The 24,353-nt window shown below is 47.9% G+C and overlaps 3 protein-coding genes across 10 annotated transcripts in view; 2 read left to right on the top strand and 1 right to left on the bottom strand.

The window, feature by feature from the left end:
• Window positions 1-2,210: 2,210 nt before the first annotated feature.
• PHOSPHO1 (phosphoethanolamine/phosphocholine phosphatase 1) lies at window positions 2,211-14,063 on the top strand. Of its 6 annotated transcripts, XM_030541085.1 has the most exons (5): window positions 6,147-6,223; window positions 6,568-6,670; window positions 10,166-10,272; window positions 10,822-10,935; window positions 12,066-14,063. In XM_030541085.1, exons 4-5 carry the CDS (start codon window positions 10,891-10,893, stop codon window positions 12,825-12,827), a joined length of 807 nt encoding a protein of 268 aa, XP_030396945.1. In that variant the 5' UTR covers window positions 6,147-6,223; window positions 6,568-6,670; window positions 10,166-10,272; window positions 10,822-10,890; the 3' UTR covers window positions 12,828-14,063. The 6 variants fall into 6 exon arrangements, with proteins under 6 accessions (XP_030396948.1, XP_030396944.1, XP_030396945.1 ...); XM_030541084.1 differs by lacking the exons at window positions 6,147-6,223; window positions 6,568-6,670 and adding an exon at window positions 2,212-2,530; XM_030541087.1 differs by lacking the exon at window positions 6,568-6,670 and having other exon boundaries at window positions 6,173-6,223.
• Window positions 14,064-16,695: 2,632 nt separating this feature from the next.
• ABI3 (ABI family member 3) overlaps window positions 16,696-24,353 on the bottom strand; it is a 52,269-nt gene continuing 44,611 nt past the window's right edge. For all 3 annotated transcript variants that reach the window (XM_030541209.1, XM_030541210.1, XM_030541211.1), the window contains 4 exons: window positions 23,922-24,017; window positions 20,661-20,860; window positions 19,137-19,268; window positions 16,696-18,412 (listed from right to left, as the gene is read on the bottom strand). In XM_030541209.1, the coding sequence (XP_030397069.1) occupies window positions 18,246-18,412; window positions 19,137-19,268; window positions 20,661-20,860; window positions 23,922-24,017 (595 nt within the window). In that variant the 3' untranslated portion in view covers window positions 16,696-18,245. The remainder of the gene's footprint in view (window positions 18,413-19,136; window positions 19,269-20,660; window positions 20,861-23,921; window positions 24,018-24,353) is intronic.
• The window catches only part of GNGT2 (G protein subunit gamma transducin 2), a 29,515-nt gene continuing 26,921 nt past the window's right edge, over window positions 21,760-24,353 (top strand). Inside the window, exon 1 of the mRNA XM_030541214.1 lies at window positions 21,760-22,037. The gene's annotated coding sequence lies outside the window, so the exon portion shown is untranslated. The remainder of the gene's footprint in view (window positions 22,038-24,353) is intronic.

The raw sequence follows: 24,353 nt of genomic DNA, 5'->3' as shown, positions 1-24,353 counted from the left end.
TGTCCTGGGAATGTCTGTGGAGATGATGCACTGGCGCTATCCACTAGCAGAGGAATATAGGGCAGTAGCCAATCTGGCACTTAGACTGCCACCCACATAGACAAAATTCAGGTGGTGTGTGTGTCTATGTACAAGAGTTCAGGATGGTGTAACTCAACCCGAGGGGCTAGAATATAGACATATAGCAAGAAAAGAGACCAGCCACTGGGTTTGTCAGTAGGGAGTGGAGGGCTTTAGTTCACCATCCTTCTGACTCCTTGGCATGCTCATTAAACGCCTTTACACTTACGTCTAAGAGAGGTTGAATGTATAAGGGAGTCAGTGGACTTGTCTTCACTAGTTTCCATCATCAGCAACAGCAGCCAATGATGGTAACTACCACTCGTAGTAGTAACGCTGGAAATTTTAGTGCAGAGCGACTGCCACCAGCGTTTTAAGTACTTTGCCATCTGATTTGCTAACAGCAGGGTCAGATCATGGCAGTGCTAGAAAACTCCAGCAGCCTGGCTGCCGGAGGCTCCTGATGCAGCTCCCACCTGTGGACCTTGAATCCCTGTTAGCAAAAGTGGAAAACTTGCTCAGTGTGGAAGTCCAAGGCAAGGTCTGAGAGGGTGAGGGGGATCTCCCTTAACTCACAATCACTTTGTGTACTGTATGCTTCTCTATACAGTGACCCCATAAAAAAGTAGGGTTCAGGGTCCAGGGACTTGTCCTGTTTGGTGATCATTTTGGATTTTGGTCTGGTCCTTCTATTTTTGGAAGCTTGGTTTTAAAACTACTTCTGTAACCTCCTATTTTGTTTTTAATGTCATGTTGCTCTGACTGCTCCCTCCCTCTCTCCTCATGCCTTTAAATTCTAGAACAAGCTTCTCTTTTATCCTTGAAGCCCATGGTACAAATTAGAAAGTCCTGCAAAACCAAAGATGATGCTTAGGGCACCTCCTAAACCATTGTTGACAGTATTTTAGGGTGTGGACAAACTTGTTTAATGTGTCTTCAGTTGTATGAGACTGATTTGGAAGAGTACTCTGTAATCCCCTGTTCTGGGGCAAGCTGAGATCTAAAATTAGCCATTAATACCAGACCATTGCCCAGTTGTGGGCAACTTGTTTAGCCAAAGAGAGCGTGTTTGTGTCCCCGTGGTCTCCAATGTTTTTCACTGGGCGTTTTAAGTTAAAATTGAACCAAAAAAAGAGAGAGGAATTGTGGGGAAGAAATACCTCCAGTGAAGCACAGTGACTTCTGTCATCCGTCTCTGGCTGGCCTGTCGGGGGCCATGTTGTAGGGTTTTGAGTTCAGAGCTCCACAGCTTACAGAACTAGATGGGATGCTCGAGGCGCTCCCAGTACAAATGCACTACCAGAAGCTAGTGCGCTGCCCTCCCAAGATTCACAGCTGTGTTTCTGATGGCAGAGGAGTTCCAAGTAAATGAATTTCTTACCCACTTTGGCCTTTTCCCAGTTCACGTCACCTCCCACGCTAGTTAAAAAGGCTACGGTCGTTTTCTTCGCTTCCTGCCGTCTCTGGGTTCAGGCTTGCTTATTTTTTTCTTTGTTAGTATTTTCTAGACAGCTCTTCCTGGGCTGCGTGGGCAGCCTTGCCTGCTGTGTCCTATCTAGGAACAGCCGGGAAACGTGCCTGCCTACAACCCCGATGTTTCCAGACCTTTTCAGCGGTGCAGCAGGGACAGGTTCAAGGACAACCTCCCCCCTACGGTTCCCCCACTGCTCGGAAATTTACTGGGCTCCCATTCAGAAAGAATTAAGCCTGGGGCGAGGACGGGGGGACTGCAGAACCCGGGCAAAATGGCCAGATAGTTTAACAGCCTTTTGTTAGGGCTCCCAGCCCCGTCACGTGCGGGCAGGTACTGGGGGGAGCCCTGTGCCTCAGGCCTCTCTGTGCCTCCTGCAGCGCAGCGCACCGACCCACCCGTGCTCGCGGGCGTGAGTGGATCCTGTTTGCAGCGCTGCCCGCTCGCAGGCAGTCGTGGCCAGCTGTGGCTGCGCTGTTTGCATGCGCGCACGGAGGGGTGGATGGTGCAGGGGGGGCCCGAGCTGCAGAGACGCGGACTGGGGGTGCGGGGGGGGGGGGGCGCTTGGATGCTCTCGCTCTGCTGCGGTCTCCCCGTCCCCTTTGATCTGCGCCGGCGCAGCTGCCATTGGCTGGCCCGTTTGTGACGTGCGGGGACTGCAGTTGTCCCCTGTAGCAGCGCTGGGCTCAGTTTCCGTCTCTTTAAAGGGACCGAGGTCGCGGGGCCGCTGGAGATCCGGGCCGGGCCGAGCCGAGCCGAGCCGAGCCGCCCTATCCTAGTGGGAGGTCAGGCACTGGGTTTCCCGCTGATCCACCCGGACCGGGCCGGCTGGTACCGAACCGGACCAAGGCCTCCAAGCCGGGTGGGCAGAAGAGAAAATTTGCTATTAACAGCTGAAGCCTCCCGGCAACACCCCAGAACTGGGTCGAACCGGGCCAGCCCCAGCGACGGGGATGCTGGAGACGTCCCTTCAGAGAAGGAGCCCCAGAGGATCACACTGTGAGTCTGCATCCTGGCAGCTGGTACCAGTGCCAGAGAGGGCAGAAAGGGCCACGGGCAAGGAGCTGGGAGAGGATGGTACTGGTATCAGTGTCACTGGTTCCACAGGGACCATGGACAATGTGCCAAAGACGTGGTATTGGTACTAGAAGGACACTGGGCCAAGAGAGATTAATGGAAACAGTGGGTGCTCCGTGGGCAAGAGGGGGGGAATGGACCAAGAAGCGGTATCGGTACCATAGATGTTACTGGTGGGGTGAGGAGTATCCAGAAGCAGAGGACCTGGAGGTAGCACTAGTAACAGAAGGTGGTTTTGATTTTTGGCGGGTGGAGATGGGGGAAGGGAAGAGTTGGCACTGGTACCAGAAGGGGTATGGGTGTCTAGGAGCAACAGGTTGTGAGTTGGACCGATACCAGGATGGAGGGTGGGGATCCAGAAACAATGATCCAGTAGTTGGTATTGGAGGAAAGCGTTTAGCAGGTGTCATATGCTGATGAACCAGGTCCCAATCCAGGAAGGACCCTAGTACTCTGTGGGGAGGGGCTGCAAATCCTGAATTCATTGTACACAATCAGGAGTACAGGGTTCTGACATCCTCTCTGGCTCAGCCCCTGGTTTGGACTTCTCTGATGTCCCTAGTATCCCATTCCTGCTCCATTCCCTAATATCACTGTCCACCTCTCCTGGTACCTTTTATCTTTTCACCCACCTCTCCAAAATCCCATCTACCCCACTACCTCACCCCTGCACACACATGCACTCCAAAATACCCTTTCTGACTCCTGATCCTGGTCTCCTTTGCTTTCTTTGCCTCTTCCCATTGGCCTCTGTCTCAGGTGAGTAACACTGTACTGCCAAACTACGCCTATTAATCCCTCAGCCCGGGGTAGGGAGAGGACAGGAACAACATTGGACTGAGATGTGTCCAAAAAATACTCTGTTCCGGCCAGACACCTTAAATATAGCTCCTAGGTGATCCCCTTTCCCTAGCAGGTTGTCCCACTGGATTATGGAGTGTATAATACAAATACAGACTTCGCTATACAAAGTTTTATTTATTGAACTCCCTGCTTCCCTTCCCCCTCCCTCTTGTTTGTTCTTCTCCAGGTTTTTCTGGGTCAGGCATTTCTGTGGGACTCCCACAAAGCAGCTGCCATCTGGCCTGATTTTGTGTGTGTGTGGAATAGATAGTTCAAACTGTACTGAATATTTAAAAGAGAGATCGACAGTGAACGCTACATTTAGAAGCTCCCTACTAAACTAAATCCGCTGTAAATTAAAATCCACCCCCTAAAAATGAAGCACCAAAAGAAAACTCACAATGTCAAAATTAAAAAAGTAAGGCGATAACTTTGCTACATATTACAAATTGGAAAATTCATGTTTTAAAGTAGCCTTACAGATACTGCCGCCTCTGAGGGGCAAGCAACATGCCACTCAGAATTGAGCCAACTTGACATATGCCTCCATTTCCCTGTGAGGCATCTAGCACAAGCCACCAAAGTATTGCAACCGGAGAAATAGGCACTTTTAGATGTATTGCTAAATCAAGCACACAGCCTGGATATTTGTTGCAAAAGCCACTAAGCTTAATACAATTTTTTGGTGGTTAATTTTCTGTGGGGCATCTTTAAAATGTAGTCCTAATAACCTGCGTTGACCCAGAGCTTTCCACAAATCTGTTTAACCCCCTGGCAGTGTCATAAACTATCCAGGTAGAGAGAGAGAGGTGGGGGGGGGGCTTGGGTCATGGTAAAGAGCCAAAGTAAAATGAAGTATAACCATTTGGCCCAAGATTTTCAAAAAGAGAAGCCTAATAATCTTAGGTTCTGAATTCTTTATGTAGGCTCCTAAATAAGCAATCTAGGGTAAAATTTTCAAAAGCACCCAAGACCCAGTGATATTGGGTTACTTAGATTCTTTTGAAAATGTTACCCCGACGTCCAAAGGTGCTGAACATCCAACAGCCCCTGATGAAGTTAAGCTGGTGGATGTTGGCAATTTTCAAAATCAGACTAGTTACTCAGCCTTCTATGGGTGGGGTTTGCAAAAGCACTGAGGCATCTTAAGAGCACAAGGCGTGTGTTGCCTTTCAGTACAACTTGTGCTCTGAAGTCACACAGACACCTTTGAAAATCCAACCCTAATTCCCTTGTTAGGTACCTACTTCTAGGCTCCTATTTTTTGAAAATCTTGTTCCTAAGCCTCTGTGCTTGTGACCCATAAATTGAAAAGCAACAGTATCCAGTCAGGCAAACAGGCTCTAGGATCACCTCTGGCGTCCTCTACCCTGTGGAAATATTAGTGTCATTGACAATTGGCTGAGAAGGACCTATGGTTTTTCAGTTGCCTGCATTTGGGGCAATAATAAGTAGTCTTCTGCCTCTCTCTGTTTCAATTTTGATTTTGTGGGGGATACCTGAGGAAGTAGGTGTGAGGACAGATTGATGACTAGTTTGGAATGAATCAGATGATTGATTTCAGTGGGAGTTAGGGATCTAAATACCTTTTTAAAATGTGACCCTAGAACCACAGAACAGTACTTTGTAGGGTAATACTGTCAAAACCAGGAAGAGAAAATGTGTTGAACCATCTTTTTGAGAGAGCTCCTGAAACACATGGGGGAAAGCAGAAGGGAATTTTTAACTTCCCTCACCCCCATCCCACCTCTTCCTAAATTCTGAAAGCACTCAAATAACATTTCTTCCCAGATCTGAAGAAGAGCTCTGTGTAAGCTCCAAACCTTATCTCTCACCAACAGAAGTTGGTCCAATACAAGATATCACCTCCCCCACCTTTCAGAGTGGTAGTCATGTTAGTCTGTATCGGCAAAAAGGAGGAGGAGTCCCTGTGGGACCTTAGAGGCTAACAAATTTATCTGGGCACAAGCTTTCATGGGCTAGAACCCACTTCATCAGCTGCATGGAATGGAAAATACAGGAGCAGGTATAAATACATGAAAAGATGGGAGCTGCCTTACCAAGTGTGAGGCTTGTCTCTCTAATTTCATCCCTGTCTGGCGCTGGGCCACACCCAGGATGGGCAGAGAAAGAGCAAGACTTGAGAGCAGGCTTAATCTTCAAAAGCCTCATCCCTGAATTCCTGGGGCAGCCAAAAAATTCCTATTGGCACCAATGGGGGGAGTTTTCAGGTCCCATGGGACCACAAGATCTGCCTCTGGATCCTGTGGTCCCTTGAGACCCAAAAGCTCCCTCATTGTTTCAAGCATTCAGGAGAAACAGAGTTTTGTTTAGTCTTAGAATCTTTAATTACATGATTCGATCAAAGCCAGCTGAGACTAGATATTACAAGGACAGTGTGGCTGAGTCCCAGAAAACAATTGCACTTCCGTTTAATGCTCTGTTTACTTATTTATTTATTTATTTTTCCTTCTTGGGAAATGTAGATGGCCTGAGATGATTCCAAAGTTCAGCGATTCTAGACTCTTGGGGAAAAAAATGGCTGATCCCACAAAGATGTAGGCACGTGCGGAAGTCCTATGCAGGCTCGACTTCATGTGATTTCTATTAGTTTAGGGCCCAATCCTGTAAAGGTTTATGCGGGTGAGGGACTGCTCCTACGACTCCCACGGTTCACACGTCTGCCCCTTTATAGGATTAGGCCCTCGGTTAACAAGAATGACAGGAACGTACAGAACTTCCCCAGAATGCACTACAATTGATATAGTCAAGGTGAGGAGTATTGCTGGTCCTTTCTCTTCCCCACCCCACCCCTTTTTCCTTCCCCTCCCCAAAATCAATACAGGAGGATCCTATAGGAAGCCTTGGAGGTATGTTCCTTTCTTCACTCGGGGGTGGGGGAAGGTGAGGGATCATGGAGAGAAGCTCCATCTGCCGCTTGCCCCAATGACCAGTTTCTCTCCATGAGACAGATTTCTTCTGACCCTTCCACGTCTGCTCCACTTTGCACCATGAGCTTTGCCCCAAAGTTAATTTGTTTTAAACCTTTTCCAAAAAACAGTATTTCATGCCATTAATAAGCGCACGTCTGTTCTATTTTCTGTTTCAACATTCAGGCTTTGAATAATGTTAGAAAGTACGGCCACTTTTATTTTATTTTGGAGGGACTACTTTTTTTACAGAAGGTGGAAGAACACCCACCCAGGAAGCAGTCCTTAGGTAAGTCACTGCACTGTATAAATAGTTCTGGCGAGAGTGTTACCCAAGGCTCCATGCTTGGCACAGCCACGAAGCAGAAAGTTCTTGAGGGAAAGTTGACAATAGTTGCTAAAAGTTTTGAAAACCCACAAATTCTTTAACATCAATCCCAGCCTGCCTTCGGGAGGAGCCCAAAGTTGTTGTCCAGCAAAACTGGGGACAATGTGGTATAATGGCTTGTGTACAGGATCAGGAGGTCTGGAGACCTGGCTTCTGTCCCCAGCTTTGCCACTGACATTTGCTTGTCCTTAGACAAGTTACTTCATCTCTCTGTGCCTCAGTTTCCTTACAGGGGTAATACCCACTTGGGAGCCTTTTGATAAAATTTGCAGTGCCAGTGCATAGCAGGGTCCTTATGAAATGCCAGCCTAAAAAACTAAGTAGTGTGCTGACTGTGAGTTCAGAGGCCTTCCTTTCCCTTCTGTTTTAACACTGACCACAGCATTATTGTGTGTGACCAATAAGTGTGAGCAGCTGGTGCTTCATATGCCTGTTTGATTCCAGCCAAGCCAACATCTGGCTTCGAAAAGGCAGAGCTGGAGCGCAAGGAGGAAAACTAACCTTTGTTCAAGCCCTGAATCTGCTGTGAAGGAAGATGATGGTTGTGGACAGCTCTGTGTGTGTGTGTCTCTCTCTGTGGTTAACCCCTAGCAAATCCAAAACCAATGACTCGTTTGCATGCTTTGTACATGTGGCATTGCTGATTCACCCACCGGACATTACACATGCTCATTGCTTTACTAGATGGGGTAACTCAGGACAGAGAAGAGAGATTCCTGTTAAACACTTGTTTTGTCTCCTCTGGTCTCCCCTCCTGCTCACAGACTGAGCCAGCTTTTGACATGGATTTCACCAGATGTGATCTTAATTCATTGCTAAACTGGCTGAGTCAGTGGTTCTCCAACCTTCCATAACGTGAACACCCTGTTCCATACCATTCTTCTCCCTCCCTGGCTAGCCAGGACCTAGCCCATCTAGCAATATGAGAATGGCAAGATGTTCACAACGTCTGGGTTAATAATAAAAATTCACACTTTTCATTGGAAGATTTCACAGAGGAGGAGGAGAAGTATCATACAGATAGGGAGATTGAGGCTCAATGTCATCCCGTAGGCCAGCAGCTAAGCCAAGAAGAGAATCCAGGTTTCAGTCCAGTGCTCTATCCATTAGGAAATACTGCCTCTAATTTTAAGGGATTAGATTGTATTCCTTTGCCTTCCCTCTTCCTGCCCAAAAAGACCCACACTGGGTTCTGTTAATCACACTACAGAGGATTTCTGAAAGGGGGCTGGACAGGGGCAGGGGACGGACAGACATCCCCTTGGAGGGGAAATTGAATGTGTTACTGTTTACAAAAAGGACTGTATGGCACCAAATGTCCAAGTTAACTGCACAGGTACAACCTGCCTTCACCATTTTCTACAGCATTTTCAGGTGCTGCCATCCCTTTCCCCTGCCCCATATTGTGTCTGTTCTGTTCCCTCGTGATGCTAACCCTGCACCTTGACACATCCTGCTAGGAATACGTACTATTAGTCTAGCTTCTCTGATGAAGCTGTGGGGTGAGGGAGTGTGGGCTATTGGCTCTCAGTTCTCGTCTGTAACCAAGACTTCTCCAGGAGATTTGTTCTTGGGTCTGCCACTGCCTGCCTATATGGCCCTGGTCAAGTCACTTAGGCTGGGATTTTGAAAGATTCTTGCCTCTCTTAGGCATCCAATCTTCCTGAAACTCAATGGAATTTGGACACTTGACCCCTTTCGGCACTTCAATGACTCACTTGCCCCCTGTAAAAATGGTGGGGGGAGGGGTGACACTGCAGTGAGTATCAAGGTTTAATAACCCAGAGCACGGTTTTACCATGATGGACATGAGGTTGATATGTGTATTGTTACATATTTTTTGATGGTGCAGCCTTCATCAGAAGTAGCTAGAATTTTCCCCATTATGGCCACAAATTCCAAAAGTTGTTCCACTGAAAACAACACATTTAAGGGAAAGATAAAGTTGGAAGTCCAAGAGGAAAATTTGACCTCCTGAGTAGCAACCACATTTCCAAGAATTCCTCTGTGGGCAAGCGGACAATCGTGATGTGTGATCTCCTTGGGTCACACTGTTGCAGACCTCAGAACTATTGACCTCAGATGGGATGAAGAATAGAATTTAACTGAATCAACTGTTTTTTCACTTATTGCTGAGCCAGGATTTTTCTGCTGTGTAACAACACTTAACTCAAAGGAGGCAACTGTGTGCATGGTGCTTTGAGATCCTCTGGTGAAAGGCACCAAAGTGTGACTTAAAAAAACCCCTGCTTCTTCTTTAATTTTTTTCTTGACTTTAAATGTCCTTGTGTAATCTGACATGCTTATCTTAAAGAATCTGAGGGTCTGATCTTACCCATGTGAGTAAACAGAAATATTGGGCCCCTGCAGAGCTTTTCAAAATGCAAGTTTGCTTCCCATATCTGTGTGGATTGACCCATTTTCCCTTAGGTGTAGCTTAACTAGTAATGCTTTTCTATGGAGACATATTAACATCCCTCCTTTCATTGTTGCTTTCACACTGATATTTTAATGCCCGCATATGACTTAGACTGAAATTATTTCCCCACCATTAAATTCTTGGCCCTGGCTCTCCAGAGTCTCACCCTGACTAGAATTTTGTGAGTGGAAAGCTGCTATAAAAGAGTATTGCCTATACCTGCTGGATATGCATAGATGCTATTTTAAAGGGACACTGTCAACTTAATCAGATGTAAACAAACATTTCCTCACTTCTTCTATCCACTAGTAGTATTAAATCATTATTAGGAACTAAAGAATTTTTAAAAATCCAAAGACTTTTTTCATGTTTGTGCTGTTTACTTTTTGTATTTCTCTCTACTTGGACAATGAAAATCAATGAGGTCAGTTTCACTTTTGTTTATAGTCCGTTTCATTTTCAAATTCTTAGTGCAGCAATATTTGGGTATCAAACGGTGCGGGAATGTTTGCCGTGTTTTCAATGGATATCTTTTTAAAAGTGAAAAGACGACTTTGGTTTCTAGATTCCATGAAAGCTCATTTTAACAAAATTTCAATGTAGTTGTCCATGTCCCTTTAAACTTAAAAAAAAATACCATCCCTTGACGTGTTCAAATAACTTGTGTTGTTTATTCTAGTAGCAGCAATTAGTTCAACACAAGGATTCAGGGCAAAAACTCGTTCTAGTACAATTTCTGGCCAAAATAGTCTCTGAAACTGGATTTAGAACAAAACAAACTTAAAAGAAATGATCTTGAGGCAAAAAAAAAAAATTGTATCAGGATGCTGACAAAATTTGATTGAAGTCTCACTCCCCATTAAATCAGAATACCTGAGCTACAAACTTCCCACTTCCCCCAGAATAGTCCCTTGGCTAAACAGCTCTCTGATTTCCCAGAAGCACTGACCACCCATTTATGTGTTTGACTCCAATAGGAGCTGCAGGTGCTCAGCACAGCGGAAAATCACCAGCAGGTTTGACTGTTTGTAGAGCTGGGTTTTTACAGTTACTGGCCACAAGGGGTCAGCAGAACCGAAGAAGAGTAAGTGCCCATCCTAGTGCATTTTATGCTCCCCTAGATTTTCGCTTAGCTTAAGGGGCTTGTCTACCTGGGGAAACTGACCAGCATAGCTCTTCCAGAATAACTGTTCTACAATAGCTATTCTGGAATAGCTCATGTGGATGCACTCTTCCAGAATACAGGTGACTTTATCTTGTGAGCACAGTAATTATTCCAGAATCAAGTCACTTTTATTCTGGAAGTGTCCCCCCACCTGGGAAAGCTATTCTGGAGTAGCTATGCCAGGCAGTGTAGACAAGCCCTTAGCATCTGAAGGGGTTAAGAGGGATTGGCTGCATTAAACAATCTCTCCCTGCCCACTCAGCCCTTCGCCTGCACAGAAACTTTTGTAGTTCTTGGCCCTAGAGGTCATGCATTCCTGGGTTCATGGCAGGGCTTGAAAGGCCAGCATGCTCCCTCCGGGACAGGGAGGGGAGATTATTTCCTCTGTTGTGACTTTTGACACAGTACCCTAAAGTGCAAGGGGGCCAACAAAGTGGTTGTTAACGAAATTACTCTTGTGGTTTGCAGTGATGTGACCAGCACAAAGGGAGCCTTAGACTGTAGCAGCAGCAGTGTTTGGCGAGTGATGTCCTTAAAATGAACGGGTGCTTCGAAGGTGTTGGGCTGCGATGCCTTTTTAAGGTTAGTGCAATTCTCCATTTTGATCTCTTGGCACAGGGCTGTCTCCTCCTCCCTCTGCGGCCCCCTTGTCATAGGTGCGCAATCCTGGCTGCAGAGCTGGCTCAGCTGATCTGCGCCCTGTGCATTTTCAGAGTCACAGCTGCTGGCTTCTGGTGACAGAAATAAGGCCCCGAGCCTGCACGTCTCTCTCCGCGTGGTCAGAGTCTCACACCCCTGCAGAGTCCTGTTTTAAGTCAAGGGGTCCCAAGTAAGCGCAGTTCTGCCACCTGTGGAATCGATGCCTAAGCGTAGCCCTGCAGAGGCAATGTGGCTCTGGGACATTGAGCTGCCTTCTGTCCTGTCCTGTCTCGTGTGCCACAGCAAAATTCTATTTGCTACATTCAAATGGCAGGGCCGGACGCCATTCTCCGTTATGCTTGGGCCCCCCTTTTTTGAGGCACTGGGGGCTGAACCTGGGTTCACCACTGGTTCACCACTGCCCATGTCTGGTGTCATTGGAATGACTCGGTGGTGAATCAGACCCAGAATTTGAAGGTGATGGAAGTTGCATGTGAGTAGCAGAATTCAACCTGCAGAATCTCTCTCTCGGTGGCAGGGCGATGCCTGAGAGTCTAACTTGGCTTTCCAGAGGCCAGGGTGAGTCTGCAAATCTGGCAGCTCTAAGGGGCAACATCCCCACATACTTTTTGCATGTAAACCCAGCATATTGAGTGGGACTTATTGAGAGCCAGATAAACACAGATGCCCCAGTTGCAGTTTTGCAGAGTCAAAGTGTCCCCCTAAAGTTAACTAGATCTTCTTGTGAGCATGAGTCCATTACGCAGCTTGGCACAGTGCTTGTCTCGAGGGTAGGAAAGTCCAGGATTAAGAGTGACAAAATGATCTCTTTACAGGGTGCGGAAGCCTCTTCAGGTCAGGGTTAAGATATACAAGAAACAGATTAGGTCCCCAGCTAGGATAGAAAAATATATGAAGAAAGGGAGAGACAGCCCTGATTTGCCTAAATAGCGTTACTTTGATAGTTCTGCTACCCAGGTCAGATTGATTCCATTACCTCCACCAGGGTATCTGGGGTAAAAAGCCCTCCTCTGTCTTGAGTAACTGACGTGTCTCATTGGTTCAACTCACAGGGTGTCAGCATGGCTGCCCCTAAGCCTCCAAAATACCTCCTAGCCTTTGACTTTGATGAGACGATCATCAACGAGAACAGTGATGACTCGGTCATCAGGGCTGCTCCGGGCCAGGCGCTTCCAGAGTACATCCGCCAGACCTTCCGGGATGGCTTCTATAACGAGTACATGCAGCGCATCTTCGAGTACCTGGGAGACCAAGGGGTCAAGATGCTGAACTACAAAACCATCTATGAGAACATCCCACTGTCTCCTGGAATGCCAGAGCTCTTCCAGTTCCTCTCCAAGAACCAAGACCAGTTTGAGATCATCCTCCTCTCTGACGCCAACATGTTTGGCATCGAGTGCACTTTGAGAGCCGCCGGCGTCTACTCCCTCTTCCGCAAAATCTTTAGCAACCCCTCTGGGTTTGATAAGAGGGGCTACCTCACCTTGGGGCCCTATCACACTCACAAGTGCCCCCAGTGCCCCGCAAACATGTGTAAACGCAAAATCCTCACTGAGTACCTGACGGAGCGGGCCCAGGAGGGGGCAGAATTTGAGAGCATTTTCTACATCGGGGACGGGGCTAATGACTTCTGCCCTTCCGTGGCTTTGACTTCGACAGATATTGCTTTCCCGCGGAAGGGCTACCCCATGCACCAGATGACCCAGGAGATGGAGAAAAAGCAACCCAAAGCCTTCCAGGCCACCGTAGTGCCCTGGGACTCAGCTGTAGAAGTTTGCTGCTATCTGCAGGAGCTCCTCAAGAAGAAATGCTGAAGACTGATGGGTAGGAAGAGACTCCTGCTGCCCTTGAGGCAGCTTGGGGGCACTGCAGGAAAGTGAGAAGTTCAGGTGCATCTCCATACCCAGTGGCTGATCTGACTCCATTTCTAGCTTTGCAGAGTTGGACTCTTTGAACTTCTGGATTTCTTCCCCCGCCCCCTACTTTTTTTCTTTTAAAAAGCACATTCTCTGGGTCCCCTTTTCTCCCCCCTCCCCCCGATCTTGAGACAAGGTCTTTTCTATGCAGTTTGCACACCCGTTCAGGAGAGTGGGTGTTAGTCACATATGTTTATTTTTACCTTCACCTTGAATTCTTTTTTCAAGTGATTCTTTTATTTTTTTAAAGAAACAAAAACAAACTAGCTCTCATGAGGCTGTGGAGCGTCCGTACTCCCGTTAGCCCCAAGGCAGGTCTCCGAATCTGTGACTTGATCACAGCAGCTGGGGTCCACCTACGTCATCACCCCCTGCATGACCCCTCTTCCTCCGCACCCCATCAGGTGCCTTGAAATTGGCCTCCTGAGAATTCCTAACAGGGCTTGCCTCTGTCCAGGAGGCGGGTGGAAGCCTAATCAGGGGCAGCTTCCATTCATAGAGCCACCCTTCCCATAAACCCTTTTCCCATAAACCCTTGCTACATCAAGAAAACATGGGGGTGGCATCACATTCAGGTGTGGGGTTAGGAGGACACTGTTGATTTAAGTTTCCGTTACAAGTGATTCACTGACGCACATTTCTAAGCAAGCAAGAGTGAGATTTTCCACAGGTACCAATGGGACTTAGGCACATCACTGTCCTTTGAAAATCTCCTCTCCCCCAAGGCTCCAGTTCCCCAGCCCTGTCCCCTCTGAGCAGATCACAGTGGGAAAGGGCCGTGGAATAATGAGATGGAGGAGGCAGTGTGTGACATGTAGCTAGAAAGCCCTGTCCCCCACCAAAATGTAACTAGTTTGCATTTAAAACACTCCACTGAATCTGAATTTCTGAGGCTTGTTTGCACAAGCACACTCAGGAAAGTAAAGTGGAACAATTAAACTGCATTAAATCACTGCCTGGACACTCTCATTCTGAACTGAAGTGGCCTTAATTTGGTGTATTTTAATTCAAAAGTGAATTAAACTGAAGTGAAGTAAGGCCACCTTAATTCTGAATCAGAGTGTCCACACAGGTTTTATGCAGTCAGGGCCAGCTCCAGTGTTTTTGCTGCCCCAAGTGGTGAAGGGGAAGAAAAAAAAAAGCTGCAATCAGCGGCACTTTGGCGGCAGCTCTACTGCTGCTGCTTCGTTCTTATTCTTCGGCGGCAAGTCCTTCCCTCCAAGAGGGACTGAGGGACCCACTGCCCCTTTCCACTGGCCGCCCCAAGCACCTGCTTGCTGCGCTGGTGCCTGGAGCCAGCCCTGTATGCAGTTTAACTAATCTACTTTTAACTTGCACTGTTAGCTAATTTGGATCACCATTCCTGGGGGTCCTGATGTCACGGCCAAGTCCTTACACATTGCCTCTATTCTGCTTTCATTTCAATGATCATTTTTGATCATTGACCAGGGCAGAAATTTCTCCACGGTACCTTTAAACACACATCTTTCTCTCTTGTTATTTTAAGCATGAAAGTGAGCACCTCCCCTCAAATGCTTTTGGACACAGCTGATTTCCAAAGCAGAAGCTCCTACTCCTCAGCTGAGTGATGAGTTACTCATCAGCTGTGCTCACTAGCCCATGTCCATATTTGATCCCAAAGCCTGTTTACTGAACTGGTTTAAAACCCAGCCTAACAACGACTGCCCTGTCTGAACTGCGCTGCTGCAGCTGTGCTTTGAAGCAGCCCCCACAGGCAAGTGTGAGAGGCCTGGTGGACAGCGCCCAGGAGAGCTATTCCCCCAAGCTATGGGCTGCTTCTGGTGCACTTGGACTAGCAAGTAGCAGAATAAGCTGAGCTTTCCTTGTTCCATAGACAAATCACCAGTCAGATCACAGCATGGTGGTTATATTAGGGTGGAGCCACTTCCTTGGCCTGATCCTGCGAGGTGCTGAAACTCCCACTGATTGCAAGGGGAGCTGTGGTGCTTAGCACCCCCTGGGGGCCAGACTGCTAGAGGATCAAAGCCTCTTTCCACTCTCCACATCAGTATTCTCTCCCTGGGCAACCACCATATTAACTACCCCCTGTGATTGCACTCGGCAGCTGCAGCATTAACTGCCCACGAGGGTAGCTTCGACTGGGACAAACTGCAGCCTGTCTACTCCAAAGCATATAGCCCTGACCCAAACTCTGCCCAGTATAGAACTAACCAAAGCCGCAGCAGCTTGCTCTCCTCTTTGCAGTTTGTTTGTTTGTTCTTCCTCCTACCAATCATGTGGAACTTAAAGCCATGGATTTAAAAAAAAAAAAAATCGAACAGTATCTAGTAAATATCAACAGCAGGTATGAAACATTTGTCTGAAATTTGCTGCACATGTATTTTGATGTGGACACCCCACCTGCCTCTAACAATCATAAATATATTAATATATATCTCTATATGCACATGCCTGGGCAATACAGGTTTGTGACTTCACTTTCTCAGCTTTTCCCTGGGGCTGTGGAAAGCAGCGGGAGTGGTACTTGGAGAAGACATTTGTGCAATCTCCAGCCTCTGCCACTCGTCTTTGATGGGCTACTGCCCAAGAGGCAGTAGAAGGAAGGTAGGCTGGTGTGTGTGTGGTTTGTTCTGTAGAGGAGCAAACAAGGTTTCCTGGTGCCAGAAACCAGAGTACTAGCTTAGGAAGAGCTCTTGTGGTATCTAGTATCCCCCCCTTGGGCACTGGATGCTGGACCCATAAACACCAGTTCAGGCTAAGCATTTGTCATGTGTCTTAACTACCAGATTTCACCAGGAGTATGTTGACTGACCTGCTGTGGTCCAGGAAAAGGCAGCAGGGCCTCTGATGAGATCTGTTCCTGGCTCACTGGGACTTTGGCTTATTCTTTAGATCCCTCTGTAAAATGGGTTTAATTAGCAGGTGCAGAGGCAGATACGCTCATGAATGGAAGGGTAGGTGTGTTTTAGCACTGGGACCATTAGATATAAACATGGCAGTTTGAAGGTTTAATCCACTTTCCTCAGCCACTGGCTTTTCCTGTGGAGTCTGACTCCTCGCAATGTTGTTGTTCATTCAGATGCTACCCCACACCCACCCAGGTGTTAGCAAGGGCCTCAGTCCTGTAACCACTTGACTTCAAACGGGGCAGGGGTGTCTCTGAGTGGGGCCCTAAGCTGCTACAACTAGGTCAAAAGCAAACATTGCACATTATCCTGATGATGTAACTGTTGGTCACCTGTTGATTCTGGGAGAGTTTTCCTGTTGACTGCTCTTAGGCAAAGGAGACTCCAGAGCTTATCCTTTCCCTCATGTTTCCCTTCACCACTTACCTACCCAAGGTCCCAGACAAATGTCAATTTCTCATTGTCACTTGTGAAGCAGGGGGTGGAAATAGAACAGGACAAGGGCGAAGTGACTGAGTAGGGCTACAGAGCATGCCTATGGCAGCAAATAATACAGCCAGCTGTTTGGAAGATTCCTTTGCCATTCCCACACCCAGCTGGGAGGTGTATGATTAATTCCCCTCCCTCAACAACCAGCTTCTCTCTGAGGAGGCTTTAAAGGGCCCAAAGATCCAATTTAGCAGCTGGCAACAAGATGGAGAACCAGCACCATAAACCACCACTGATCCACTATGTCCACTTTGGAAACCTCACCTTCAAAAATACAAAGGGTATTGCAGGTACGTTAACTCCCTCATTTCCAGGCACGTTGCTGGGACGTTTCAGCAGAGGCGAGCCTCCAACTGACGTTTCCACCCATCCACTACAGCCAGGGGAGACACAAGCTTTTAAAACTTTATTAAAAGTCGGCACCTTTATCTAAGCAGTGAGGGAGCTGGGATGCAGAGAGGCATGTGCAATGGCATGCAGCAGAGGACCTGCTCACTAATGCTCTCAGCAGCACCTGACATTAGAGGGGTCCAGGTCCAATGAGCTTCCCTTTCTACTTCCAATGTGCCGCGAGACATCAGTGAGGCAGGTCCCCACGGTGGATTCAGCGCACCCAGATTACCCACAAAAATTCCATGGGGCAAGGCCCTGAGTGGGGCCTAAAGGCAGAGCTGCCTTTCACTCACTCCACACATCAAGGCAATCAGCTGCCATTTTTAATAAAGAATCATAAGAGGCAAAGCAGAAGCTGCAGCTCTGCTGACATTTGCATTTTGCGGACGAGGCTCATAATACCTCAAGCAGCAACCTGATAGGGTGCTACGTGGCTCTGTATCGTTACACAGCAGGAAACAAGTGGGCTATTCCTGTGCATCTGAGCCTGGATCCACTGGCTCTGGTTTGTACAACTTAGTCTCATTGTCAAAGCTCCTTGCAAAACATCCTCTTATCTTTCAACCGCCTTCCCCAGTTAATTCTCCATTTCTCATGTCTCTGCCTGTCTAGGCTTCTGCCGACTGAGGCACGGCCGTTCTGCCATCACACTTTGTGCTGATGGCTCTCCACTGCAGCCCTGCAAGGCAGGGAAGCACTGTGCCTGGTTTCCAAATAGAGAACCTCGACTTGCTCCAGGTCACCAGATGACTCTGTCGGAGCTGGGATTCGATCTCTTGCCCATTGCTACTTCTGGGCTTGGGCAGCACTGTCCCAGGCAGTGGGGAAAAGGCTCTGCTAGACCCACTGGAGTCTGCTAAGCACCTTCTAAGCTACTGCAGGAGTCAGGAAGGCTTGGAGCAGCCCTGAGCATTGGGAATCTCAGAGCCCTCCCCATGCCTACTTCTGCCTCCCTTCCCAGCTAGTCAACAGCATTCTGCTGCTCAGCTGCATTCAGTCTGGTGGGTGAGAGGGACTGGCTGTAGGCTCCCTGGGAACCTTGAAGAGGATCCTCTGATCATGGTGCACGTTTAGGGGACAGAAATAAAAGAGCCGAGAATAATCAAAGCCTTAGGCAACGGGATTCCATGCTAAAGGCTTCAATCCTGGTCACCAGTGGTAAACAATGGCAAAACTCCCACTGAACTCTGGGGGCCTAAGATTTGACCTGAAAGTAGCAGTGCCAAAGCAGGGCACTTTTCTAGGCTTCCAAAGCTGCTCCTGATAAGTCTTGGGTTCAGAGAGCTACCTTTCCCTTGTGCTTTCTGCCAGGGACTTGGGCCTGTCTGTGCCTTAGCCCAGGAGGGGGTATGGGGGATCTAGGAGCTAATCAATCTGGATTGTAAACAGATAGTGATAAATTCTGTGGCCAGAGCTAGGGGGATGGAGGTGGCCTCACTGGTCTGGCAGAGAGAATGGTCTCCATTAACCCCGAGGCTGGGGAATAGTGAAGGAGGAAAACTTCTGCTGGTCCTCAGTGGCATCATCTCCTGCATCCAAGCGGGGGTCAGCAGCAGAAAGGTTCCACATAGTTGCCTGGGAAGAATCCCTCTGCCTCACTGGTCACACCTTCACACCAACCATCCGAGTGCTTCCGGGTCATGTAAATGATGGCCCCTTCGGGGAACGAGAGCTCATTCTCCTTTTGCTGAGTGTAGGGGTAGAGGGTCACCACTGAAACGGGAAGGAGGAGCTCAGAATGGGAAGGAAATGGAGCCAGGCTCATTGTGAAAATACATGAGTGGGGGCTCTAAACCTGCACCCAATCAGAAAGGACTGGCCCAGCTCCATCTCAGGCGAAAGGTGCTGGGGGAGAGAGAGAGAAGGTGGGAGCAGGTCGGCTTAAATCAGGACTTTCTCCACATGGGGGTTTCCTGACCCAAAGCTGATTTGGGGGGAAGCTGTGAAAGGAGAGCGATGCTCCACTCTGCAGTGGCAGAGACAGGCTCCAGAACTACAAATCATTAGCCCCAATACAGCATTTTGTGTGCACAGATCCCCCTTACAGATGGGGAAACTGAAGTTATGGGGGGTGGTTTCTCCAAGTCCACACACAGCAGGACAGTAGCAGAGCTGGGAAGGTCACATAAGCCCCAGCCCTACCTACAGAACCATGCTGCCCCCTCTATCCATCAGCTGATGGCTCCCTGACTGACCCCAGCTCTTCAGCTTAGGGAGAGGGAGGGCAGAGGGGTATTAGTCCTTTGATCCCTTTACAAGCGATGAGCTAGGTCGCAGGGTACAATGTAACACGCCACCAGGCTGTCAGCGTCCAAGGAATCTAATCAATAAATGAGACCCAGTGGTCAGCTGGAGCTCCCCTCCCATTCAGAAAGCTTTGCCCACCCACTGCTGCAACCAAACGAAGCAGGGAGGAGGATTGGGGGGGACAAGATACCTTTCTCCAAGTAGCTGTCTGGCGCCCACGCAGGTTCCTCTGTACCCAGAGGGGGAGGAGGAGGAGGGGCAAAATCTTCAAACTCTGTCAAGCTTGGAGGAGGTGGAGGTGGGGGCTCCAGGAAGTCGGAACCTGGGGAAAAATCCCTAAAGAATCACTAGGGGGATGAAGTCCTAATTGCAAAACAGGCCAAGCGTTGCTAGCCGTGGTGATTTTTATCTCATCTGTCCTGGTACTCGGTAGCTGTCTGGAAGCCCCCCCACACACACACACCTGGCATCGTCTTAACTAGGAAACACAGCTTTCATTTAAAAGAAAGAGTGATTTGTGGGCGGTGGAGGACAGTGTGACAGCAGGGCCACTTCAGCCTCCAACGCTATAAATCAGAATGAACCCAAACAGGATTCATTTTCAAATCTGATTATTTTTAAGATTATCAACTTGTGGGGACCTGATTCATGATTTAGAAAAAAGTACAACTTTTAGGGCTGGCCACCCTGCAACTGAAGCAGACAGGTCAGTTAGGGAAGCCTCTTTCAGGGAATATCTGTTTTTCCTCCATAGAATAACTTCAGAGTGGAGCGTTGTTAGTCTGTATCAGCAAAAAGAATGAGGAGTCCTTGTAGCACCTTAGATTGACCCTATAGAGAGCGAGCCAGATGGCCTAGGTGCTACGTAGGTTACACTTAAGCCTGCTATGTTAAGTGGTGCATGCACCTTATACAGCCGACAATTTCACCCTGTAAGTGGAGATTTGCAGAGGTCCTGGGGGCAACAGCTGAGTCCAGAGATTTGGGCAAAATTTCTGTTCAACAAATAATGGTGTGGGATTTTTCCAAACCAAAAAAACTTTTTAAAATAAAAAAAAACAAAAAAAGAATGTTCAGAGTCTTACTGAATACAAGAAGTGGTGTCTATTTTGATTTTATTCTATTTTCTCCCACTTCTTTTTTTTTTCCTTCTGTATTTTGCCACTCAACTTTTACAGAACTTCCTCAGCTGGAGGAAGGTTATTGCATGGCCAAAAGAAAAATGAAACTCAAACTCTGCCACTTTTACGTGGAAAAGCTGGACCATTTTGAAAAGTTACGGTGCATAGTTTCAGGGGTTCATTTGCTCCTTGTGCCAGGCTGTCACTTTCAAAAACAGCCCCAACTTTGGAAAAGGTTACAGAGTCCCAATGATAATAAAACCTAGAGATCACTCATTTCATTGCACGCAGTGGCAAGAAGAGGGGAGCCTGGGGAAACCATTACGTTCCAAAAATTCACAATTTTTCAGATACTTGTGGAAAAAAATTAATTGAAAAACCAGCTTTGATGCAAAATGGAAACAACTTCCATATTTCATTTTTTTCCCCAAAAAATTGTTTTCTATCCTCTTTCAACCAGTTCCGCCTGTAACACCACAGTGCTACGCTTGGCCACTGATGGTGCAAAGGTCCCAGCACGGCTCAGCATAGGGATGCCACGCTAGTAGCTATCTGACAGGGAGCACTGGACCTGAGGATAAGCTGGGTCCTACCTGGCATGGAGAATGGTGGAGGGACATCTGGGAGCGGCATCTCAAAACCGATGGGTGGCAGTTCAGGCATGTCTACAGGAGGGGGAGGGGGAAGCATTGTATCTATGTCCAATGGAGGAGGCACCGGGATAGGCACTGAAGGCGGCACAGGTTGTGCGACAGGCACCTTGGCACTGATGTTGCCAGCTGCTCCACTGAAACTGTTGTGGGTATAAATGAGAGAGAGAGTGACATGGAGTCATCTGTAACCATACTCAAGGAGTGAATGCCAGCAGTCGAGCTAAAGCAGGGAGTGAGCAAACTATGGCCTTCAGGCCACATCCGGTCCATCAGATGTTTTAATCCGGCCCTCAACCTCCAGCCAGGCGGGGGTCGGGGGCTTGCCCTGCTCTGCGTGTGCCGTGGCTCCGTGCAGCTCCAGGAAGCAGCAGCATGTCCCCCCGCCAGCTCCTACGCGAAGGGGCAGCCAGGGGGCTCCACACGCTGCCCCTGCCCCAAGCGCCACCCTCGCAGCTCCCATTGGTTGGGAACCGTGGCCAATGGGAGCTGAAGGGGCAGCGCCTGCCGATAGGGCAGTGTGCAGAGCTGCCTGGCCGGCGCTGTGCCTCTGTGTAGGAGCCAGAGGAGGAATGTGCCACTGCTTCCAGGAGCTGCAGGAGCAGCACCTGCAGATGGGACAGCCACAGAGCTGCCTTGTCGTATTTCCATGCAGGAGCTGGAGGGGGGACATGCCGCTGCTTCCGGGAGCTGCTTGAGGTAAGTGCCGCCCGGAACCTGCACCCCTGACCTCCTTCCGCACCCCAGGGGCTGATTCTCCTCCTGCCCTTCAAACCCCTCAGTCCCAGCCCGGAGCACCCTCATGCACCCCAAACCCTTCATCCCCAGCCCCACCTCAGAACCTGCACCTCCAGCTAGAGCCCTCACCTCACCCCCCCCCACCTCAACCCCCTTCTCCAGCCTGGAGCCCCCTCCCACACTCTGAACTCCTCATTTCTGACCGCACCCCCAGCCCAAGCCCTCACCCACCTCCCTGCTCCAGCCTGAAGCCCCCTCCCACGATACAACCCCCAATTTCATAAGCATGCATGGCCTACCATACAATTTCCATACACAGATGTGGCCCTTGGGCCAAAAAGTTTACTCACCCCTGAACTAAAGAGTAGTCTAGCCTCTCTGTGCTACTGGGTTATACTGAAAATCTGGCTCATTTCCTGCCAGCCTCTCTGTAAAGGCGCCTGCACCCAGTTAAGAGCCTGCCAAAGTGACCACAAAAGTAGCTGCAATAGGTCTGAAACCTCCTCCCATTGCATCAGAAAGAAGCACACCTGCCTATACTTGTGTGATTCTGTCTGCCAACTGGATTAGCTGCATCTGCAGGTAAGGCAGCATTGCTGGGACAAGGGGCGTAGAGAGGATGGCAGGAGACCCTGGGCGTAGTTTTCACGATCACCAGGCACTGTGTGACTTTAGGCAAGTGACTCTGTGCTGATCTTTATTAAAGCACTTTGGGATCCTCCAATGGTCATATTACCAGCTGACGTGATTCAATGCATTCCAGATCCAAAGTACAGTTGGACTAAATTCCCAGTAAATAGCACCATTTTTCTCCTGAATGGGAGACAGTCCAAGCAGGGTGCCTGGCCCCCAGGGGAGAATGGGCGCACAAAGCACCTGAACTACAGCTCCTATGCGGCACTGCAGGAGCACTTCTCAAGCAAAATACATTTTTCAGAAAGGGCAAAAAAAACCAATTTCCAACCAGCTCCACTCATTTTGTCCCAGGCCAATGGGAAAAATATCAGGTGAGAAGCTGAATGGAATGGGAGCAGAGGAGACAGAGAAACACTCAAATGGAAAACACACCCATACTAGGGACTAAGTAGAATCGGTGACTATTCTGGCCTCACTAGATGGATTAAAGTTGGTTGAGATATTTTGATCAAAATGTTTTTCCACTGAAAAATAGTTTTAGTGACAACATCTAAATGTTTTACACAAAGAGTTTGGTTTTAAACAACATTTTTAATTAAAAAAATTCAAAACAAAAAAAATGTTTGTTTCATTTTGAATGACTTCATTTTCGTTTTTGAAAACAAAACAGAAATTAGGGTTTCAATTTCTGGAGTGTGGAATATTTGGTTTGTGTTTTTTTCTCTCTCTTTCTCCTTTTTCCATTTTACTTTTTTCTGGTAGAAAAAGAAAAGGAAAAAAAAGAGAAATGGGAGGAAAGCCCCCACACCCCAAAACTGAAAACCCTGAAATGTTTTGGTTTTCAAAAATTGAAATTGTGAATAGAAAAAAAAATGAAAGTTTTAGTTTCAAAATGTTTCTTGCTGGGAAAAAAAAACCCAAACCCTGGAAATAAATTGTCAAAAAATTTCAAGTTGAAAATATTTTGGACTTTTTTGGAGGAATTTTTTAAAAAAAGAAAGTCACTCGCTCCAATATAGACCATACACATGGTTCCCATCTGTTTAATCAAGCTTTTGTGTATGGGCGAGTTCTCCTATCCCCAATTCACAGTGTTTGACCTATAACCGGAAACCCCCATTTTCTAAACAAAACTTCCTTGAGCAGTGATTAAGGGGTGACTTGGTTACACTCTAGAAGTTCCTACAAGGGGAACAAATATTTAATAATGGGCTCCTCAATCTAGCAGAACAAGTTATTACATGTTGCAATTAATGGAAATTGAAACGGGACGAATTCAGACCAGAAATAAGGCAGACATCTTTAACGGTGAGTATAATTAACCAGTGGAGCAATTTACCAAGGAGTGTGGTGGATTCTCCATCCCTGACCCTTTTTAAATCAAGATGGAATGTTTTTCTAACAGATCTGCTCTAAGAATGATTTTGGGGAAGTGTTATTGTAACTCACACACCTGGGTGTGGTGCTGTGTCCCCTCTAGTGGCACGGAGATCACTTGAGAGACTAATGAGTCTGCTACAGCCTTAGCTAAAGGGCATGTGGTTTTTAGCTCATGCAGTAGAGGCTGATGTATTTAGCTTCAGAGGTCCTAGGTTCGATCCTGCCCACAGACGACTGGGGTCTGTCAGTGTCACACTATCACCTGTGCTACACAAGAGGTCAGATCCCAATGGTCCCTTCTGGCCTCAGAGTCTACACAGTTTTAAACTAGAGAGGGAAACGAATGTTTCCTCAATGTTGCCAAGAAGTTCACTCAGCCCCACATTCCCCTCAAGTCTCCCAACCCCCGGCCAGGATGGCTGATGAGCTCTGGGAGTTTGGGCAAGCTACCTGAGGGATGTTAAAGATGATGTAGAGGACGCTGCTGAGAGTTTGCCTTCTGGAACCACAGGCAGTTGAATGGGCTCTGGGATACGAGGGTTTTTCCTGCAGGCAGGACAGACACAAATACACAATCAGACCTCCAGTTCATCTTGGGGAAGAAACTCATTGCCCTTTCTCTGCTGAATGCAAGGCGTTTTTATTCTGAGTTTGCCCTGGAAGTATCAATGCCAGAGCTGCAGTGATTCAGTGTTAGATTGTCATGATGCCATAAAGAGAATCAGTGTGAGGCAGTGAGCAGATCACTAGACTGGGATGCAGGAGACCTAGGTCCTATTCTCAGCTCTGGCACTGACCTGCTGGGTGACACTGGGCAAGTCACTTCCTCCCTGTTTTCCCCTTGCACCTTTTGCCTGTCTAGTCTACTGGGGCAGGAACTGG

This window comes from Gopherus evgoodei, chromosome 23, assembly GCF_007399415.2.
Source record: "Gopherus evgoodei ecotype Sinaloan lineage chromosome 23, rGopEvg1_v1.p, whole genome shotgun sequence".
Lineage (NCBI taxonomy): Eukaryota > Metazoa > Chordata > Testudines > Testudinidae > Gopherus > Gopherus evgoodei.
The sequence above is the reverse complement of the archived record's forward strand: the minus strand, read 5'-3'. Positions and strand labels throughout refer to the sequence as shown.

Coding starts and splice junctions, on each gene's coding strand:
- PHOSPHO1 (XM_030541088.1), top strand. CDS start 10,891: ATGAACGGGTGCTTCGAAGGTGTTGGGCTGCGATGCCTTTTTAAG. Junction 10,936..12,065: donor GGCTGCGATGCCTTTTTAAG/GTTAGTGCAATT, acceptor TTCAACTCACAG/GGTGTCAGCATGGCTGCCCC.